Source organism: Microtus oregoni, unplaced genomic scaffold (genome assembly GCF_018167655.1).
Source record: "Microtus oregoni isolate MIOR12 unplaced genomic scaffold, Mior012 000002F_ref0000024, whole genome shotgun sequence".
Classification (NCBI taxonomy): domain Eukaryota; kingdom Metazoa; phylum Chordata; class Mammalia; order Rodentia; family Cricetidae; genus Microtus; species Microtus oregoni.
In genome coordinates this window covers 25,127,443-25,134,294 of record NW_024543061.1, presented here as the reverse complement: position 1 = coordinate 25,134,294, position 6,852 = coordinate 25,127,443, and the positions used below count along the sequence as shown (strand labels likewise).

Here is a 6,852-nt window from a genome sequence, read left to right as displayed (position 1 = left end):
CTTCTGTAATGAGGTCTGGTGCCCTCTTCTGGCCTGAAGGCATACATGTAGACAAACTATTGTATACATAATAAATAAATAAATATTTTTAAAAAAAGAAAGGAAGGAAGGAAGAAAGAAAGAAAGAAAGAAAGAAAGAGTTTCACTATATAGACCTGGCTAGCATGGAACTCACCAAGCTGGTCTCAAATTTAGAGATCCACCTGCTTCTGCCTCCTGAGTAATGGAATTAAATGTGATCCATCAAGTGGATATTGGGATTCTAACCCAGCTCCTCTACAAGAACAGCAAGAAGTTTTAGCCTCTGAACCATCTGTCCAGGCCTCTGTTCATGTTTTTGAGACAGTGTCTCATGTAGCCCAGGTTGGCCCCAAACTCACTGCGTGACTAAGGATGGCCTTGTCCTCCTGGTCCTGTTGTCCCCACCTCCCAAGTGCTGGGATCACTGGAGAATGTCACCATGTCCCCTTGTTTACTTTCCCTTCTTTCTTGTTCTGACAGTTTTGCTTTTTAGAGTAGACTTGGCCTTGAACTCTAGATCCTCCTTCTTCAGCATCCCAAGTGCCAGCATGCCCAGCAGGAAAGACCTTGCTAGCAAGACCCTGTGTTGAGGGTGAGGACATTTCTGAAAAGATCTAAAAGAAACTGACAGCAGCAGCAGCAGCAGCAGGAGGAGGAGGAGGAGGAGGAGAAAGAGTCTATGAACCTTATTTTTCACCGTGTTTATGGATAAAATGCTTGCACACTCTAAAATTCCAGTCCTTATGTGAATCTAACCAGGGCTTCTGCTTTGGAAAGGGCTCTCCTGGGAGCTCAGTGGCAGAGCTCATGCTTAGCCAGAGCGAGGCAAAGTCCCAGTTGCAGTGAGGCAGTGCCCAAAATTATCTGGAAAAAGGGTGAAAGTTGGGAAAACAGGACGGCAGGCACTGCCCCATCCTCCTGAGATCACTCTTCCAGTATCAGCAGGGGAGACTGGCATCTTAGCAGAAGAAGCAGGGGCAGAGAACCTTTATCCAGGGTCACCAGAGAACCCCGGTGAAACCAGGCACAGGGGCACATGCCTGTAATCCTAGTCCTTGGGAGGTTCAAGCAGGACTGACATGATTCTGTTATGATTCACACTTTGGAGGTCAGCCTGGACTACAGATTGGGGGTGGGGGTGGTGTGGTGGAGCATGCCTTCAAGCCCAGCACTCACAAGGCAGAAACAAATGAAGGGATCTCTGTGATTTCGAGGCCAGCCTGATCTACAGAGCCTGTTCTAGGACAGCCAGAGTCACACAGTAAGACTTTCTAAAATAAAAGAAGAAGCAGGGAGAAGGAGGGTGCCATAGAGAGCGGCAGAGGGGTGGCAACTCTCTTATGGTCCTTCCCCCAAATAAGACCTTCTAAAATAAAAGAAGGAGGGGGAGAAGGAGGGTGCACTAGAGAGCGGCAGAGGGGTGGCAACTCTCTTATGGTCCTTCCCCCCAAAGCACCAGGGTAGAGGAAGTTTCCTTTCCGCCTCCCACCCCATACCCCCTGCCCTGGTGGGATGCAACCTGCAGCTACTGCTTTAGAGGTCTGGCCTCACTCTAGGAAGATTAAGTCCAGCCTTCGCCCCGCCTCCTCCCACCCGCTAAGTTTAAGAGCCCTTGCAAACAACTGATCCCTGGGATCTTGATTCACCAGTCTCCTGTCCCTTTAGTAGGGTGGTCTCTCTCTTTCTTATTGAGCTCCTTGCACAGCCCTGGAGATCGTCTCGCTCTTCTCCAGAGTAGGTCCTCTCAGGAGTCTCGCCATGTCCGGCCCAGAGCCTCAGCAGCCTGCTCTCTCAGGCGCTCAGGTCCAGCCCGGGCACTTGGACCCCTGTCCCTTGGCTGTGTCCCCAGTGGTCCCGCGCCGCCTAGCTCAGGGACGCCTGGAGTCCTCCTTTTCTGTTGAAGCCATCCTGGCCAGACCTGAGACCCATAAGAGAGTGGTCACCCCACCGCCGCTCTCCACCTGCACACGTCTGAACCTCTGCTCCGTGTCACAGTACCCGGTCCTGCCTTGGGTGTGCTCTGCAGCGACTTGGCTGCCCGCCTACCTGAGCTTGGGCGTCCACCCGCTTTGCTCCATGCCCTGCGTACCCGGATTCAATGTGGCTCACCTCTTCTGCCAGCAGGGCCTCAGCCTCACAGGTACTGGGATGGAGCTTGGTAGCAGATGGCATCAAAGGGGAATCCTAGAGTTAGCCAGGGGCGATGGTGTATGCCTGTAATCACAGCTGCTGTGATTTCACAGCTGTAACAACCATGTCATGTCACGTCCAGAAGACAGCTTTTCACACATTTTTTTCCTATTCTGCTGGCTCTTTAACACCTCCAGGTTATTGTTTATGTATATTCGTATGCATGCAGGTGAGTGCACATGGGTGTGGATGCCGGAGGTCACTATCGGGTGTCCTCAATACCTTTACACCTTAGCTTTTTTTTTTTTTAGCTTTTAATTGTTTTTATTGAGCTATATATTTTTCTCCATGTTCCTTCCTTCCTCTCCCCTCTCCTTCTGTCCTCTCCTACGGTCCCCATGCTCCCAATTTACTCACGAGATCTTGTCTTTTTCTATGTCCCGTGTAGTTTAGATCCATGTATGTCTCTCTTAGGGTCCTCATTGTTGTCTAGGTTCTCTGGGATTGTGATATGTAGGCTGGTTTTCTTTGCTTTATGTCTAAAAGCCACTTAAAAGTGAATAATATGATATTTGTCTTTCTGGGTCTGGGTTTCCTCACTCAATATGATGTTTTCTAGATCCATCCATTTGCCGGCAAATATCAAGATGTCATTGATTTTTTGTTTGTTTGTTTGTTTTCGCTGTATAGTACTCCTTTGTGTAAATGTACCACATTTTCCTTATCCATTCTTCGGTCAAGGGGCACTTATCCACCTTATTGTTTAAGGATGTTTTTACTTTTACTTATGTGTATATGTGAATGCACACCTGAGGTGGCCAGAAGAAAACCTCGGATTCCCTGGAGCCAGTTAGAAGTACAAGTGGTTGTGAGCCATTGGGCATGGGTGCTGGGAACCACACCTGAGGCCTCCGGAAGAGCAGCAATTGCTTGTAATTGTCAAGCCATCTGTCTTTCTATTCCTTTTCCGTCTTCATTTTGAGACATAACCTCTCACTTAATCTGAGGTTCTCCAATTGGCTGCACTGGCTGGCCAAATAGCTCCCCAAGCGCCCTCCTGGTCTCCATAAGCTCAACCCTGCAGATTTTTCCCCTTGTGCTGGAGAACGGAACACAGGTCCTCAGTCTTGTGCCATTCTGGTTTACTGACTGAGGCATCTGCCCAGCTCTTTTGGGGTTATTGCTATATAGCGTCTTCTACTTCCCTATGTTACCTGGCCAAGGGGATGGGAGAGACTTGGAGCCTGTAAGTTTTTTCTGTTCTCCACAGTGTGTGTGTGTGTGTGTGTGTGTGTGTGTGTGTGTGTGTTGGGGGGGTCAGGGGAGTAGGCATGTGGCTGCTGGCTGACTTCCTCTGCTGTTGGTTGTTCTCTAGGCTCGGAGCTGCCTTACTGTCCAGGCCTCTGGAGCCCTCTGGACTGGGCACCTTCCGTGGACCTTCAGGACACAGAGAGACACCAAAAGAGGGTCCGCACAATGTTTAACCTTCAGCAGCTGGAAGAGTTGGAGAAGGTGTTTGCGAAGCAGCACAACCTGGTGGGGAAGAAGAGAGCCCAGCTGGCTGCCAGGCTACACTTGACAGAGAACCAGGTAAAAACAGGGACCTGAGGCTCAGGCTGTGTGGCGACCGTCACCATCTTCTGATAGGCTCTTAGTAAGGGTTGGGAGGAAGCCATGACATTTTTTCTCTGGACTAGAATGCTGGGGAGAGAGGCCTAATTGCTTACACATTCTGTATGTCACATAATATTCCAATATGGAGTTACATTATACACATATTACTCTAGTACTAGCTCCTTTTTATTTTTCGTGTGTGTTTTGCATATGTGTGTGCATGTTTCTGCGTGTGTGCAGGCACACACATGTGCCAGTATGTGTGCATGTGGAGGAGGCCCAAGGTTGATGTCAGGACTCATTCTCAGTTGCTCTTCCACTTTGTTCGCTGGGTCAGAATCTCTCAGTCGAACCCAGAGCTGGGATTTTATGGCCGGTCTCTTTGGACCTGCTTGCTCTGGGGATCCTGTCTCTGCTTGCTGAGGCTGGAGTTACAGGTGAGTTTCTGGAGATCTGAACTCTGCTCTTCAGGCTTTCTTAGCAAGCCTGAGACTGAGCCATCTGGGCCATTTCCCCAGTCCCCTCTGGTATCTTCTGGTTGTTTCCATGCTAAAGAAGGGGCTGTCAGAAAAACCAAGTGGGTATTCAAGAGGCTCAATATTTAAGTAGTGACTGTTCCCTTGCCCCCAAACTCTGTGGTTACTGTATCTCTGCACCATTCCACTTGTAGGCAGACTCCTCAGGAGTTTGCTAAGCTCACTGTCATCCTGTCCTCACTTCCATTCACTCTTGTTTTTCCGTGTGTGTGTGTGTGTGTGTGTGTGTGTGTGTGTGTGTGTGCGTGTGCGTGTTGAAACAGGTTCTTATGTATCTCAGGCTGGTCTTGAACTAGCTAGCCAAAGATAATCTTGAACTTCTAATCCTCCTGCCTCTCCTCCCAAGCACTAAGGTGACACACGTTTACCATGGTGCTGAGTGTCCAATCCAGATATTTATGTGTGTTAGACCCATGTTCTGCCAACTGATCTCTGTTTCTTTTGAATTCATCCCATCATGATGGGATTAAAGGTGTGCACCACCACCTGTCTACAAAACCTCAATTCTTTTTTTTTTTTTGATTTTTCGAGACAGGGTTTCTCTGTAGCTTTTGGTTCCTGTCCTGGAACTAGCTCTTGTAGACCAGGCTGGCCTCGAACTCACAGAGATCCGCCTGCCTCTGCCTCCCGAGTGCTGGGATTAAAGGTGTGCGCCACCGCCGCCCGGCAAAACCTCAATTCTTAATTGTTTTTCTTCCCTAAATCTCTTTCCTCATCCATGGTCAGACCACCCAGCCAGTTACTTGAAAATGAAGTCATCCTAGATTGCTCTTCCTCCTCCGACTTCTAACCCCTCGACCTCTGACCTGCTAATGGAATTGCTTCACTTCCCATTGTCTCCGCTTTATATCCCTACATATCCCAGCTCCCCCTGGGTACCGCTATGACCTCCTGGCTGTCTTCTTGCCTTTGCCTCCATCAAGCCCGCACAGATCAGTCAGCTGTGCAGTTCACTTCAGGACAATGCTACATCCCATTTGCAGCCTCAAAAGGGACTTTCTCTTCCTGTGGCCTTCAAGATCCTGGGTGTCCTGGCTCTTCTGACTCTCATTTCCCTGCCTTTTCTTCCTTGCAGCTGTGCTCTCCTTTCTGGCCCTCACCTTGAGTTTGAGGTCAACTGAGAGCCATTCCATCGGCTGTCTCCCTGTTCTACCCAGTCTGTTTCTTTCTGTCCCTACCGGGATGGACCTTATCTTCAAAGAGATCACCCAACCAAAGCCTCGGTTTGTGCCTTCACTTATACCTTCTAATTATTACTCATTTCTGTTGTGGCTTCTTCTACTAGATGATGAACTCCAGAGCAGAGGGACCGGCCTCTCTTACTTGCCACTGTCACCTAGTACAGCACAGTACACTGTAGTCACAAGTACTCACAGGGGGCTAGAGCATAGCTCAGCTGGTAGAGCATAGCTCAGCTGGCAGAGCGCTCATCTCAAATGCACAAAGCACTGGGTTCAATTTCCAGCACCACATAAAACGGGCATGGTGGCATACACCTGCAATCCTAGCACTTGCGGGGGGCAGAAGCAGGGGGACCAGGAGTTCACGATCATCTTGAGCTACATAGCGAGCCTGGGTGATATGAGCTATCATCTCAAAAGAACAAAGGTACACACTGGGATGAATGGGTGGTGAAAGGAATGGCATTTTGGAGGAGATGCTTAGTTCGTCAGGAAAAACAAATTTTGTCCAGACGGCAAGAGTTGGGCACTTTTGGAAGTGAGTGGAGGGTAAAAGGGACCTGCTGGCCAAATTCTGATGCTTTTCCACTGCCCCCAATTGCAGGTGAGGATCTGGTTCCAAAATCGCAGGGTGAAGTATCAGAAGCAGCAAAAGCTGAAATCACCTTCCTCCTCTGCCATGGAAGAGCCCTCCAGCAGCTCAGATGGCAGCATCCGGAGTGAAGATGCTGAGTCAGGAGCTGGCAGTTAAGGACTGAGCCAGAGGCATGCTACATGTGCTGGTGTTTTCAGGGGACACCGATTGGACCTCCCAATCCCACATTCCAACAAAGAGTTTCCTTAAGGTTCAAGGACACCAAATGTCAATCAAGCAATGGACAATCAAGCAGGAGTTCCCTGGGAGCAGACTATTGGAATGATCTATGTCCTTGGCTAGGATAGCAGGTATATTGAGGACTTACACATCTCTCCAGGGGGAGGTGAGGTCTGCAATGCACTTACAGAGTGCAAGCCCAGAGGTCAGGGTGGAACTGGCGAGGTTTACAGGTCCTCTCACCTAGGGAATGGAAGCACCTGCCCCAGCTCTGCCCTGAGGAAGGACTCATCAACTCTTTCCTGGCCTTGCTGTGGAGAAGGGACCCTTTAAATGAACATCTGGGTGTGAAAGACTTCCTGGAGTCTGGAGGGAAGCATATTGCTTAGTACACTTGGCACAAAATTTCCACATTTCAACCCTGCTCCTCTTCATCTTCTCCACCCCCCTCTGTTGTTGACGGAGGTTTCTGTCCTGCCCCATCCCATTCAGCCCCAAATAAACACATAGAGGTCTACATTAATTATAAACTGGATTAGCTCAGGCTTATTAACTC

At 49.3% G+C, this 6,852-nt stretch overlaps 1 protein-coding gene across 1 annotated transcript; it reads left to right on the top strand.

Moving 5' to 3' along the window:
* The first annotated feature begins 1,779 nt into the window (after positions 1 to 1,779).
* Noto (notochord homeobox) lies at positions 1,780 to 6,233 on the top strand. The gene is made up of 3 exons (XM_041679377.1): positions 1,780 to 2,161; positions 3,527 to 3,741; positions 6,087 to 6,233. The coding sequence occupies exons 1-3, from the start codon at positions 1,780 to 1,782 to the stop codon at positions 6,231 to 6,233; spliced, it is 744 nt and encodes a 247-aa protein (XP_041535311.1).
* The last annotated feature ends 619 nt before the right edge of the window (positions 6,234 to 6,852 follow it).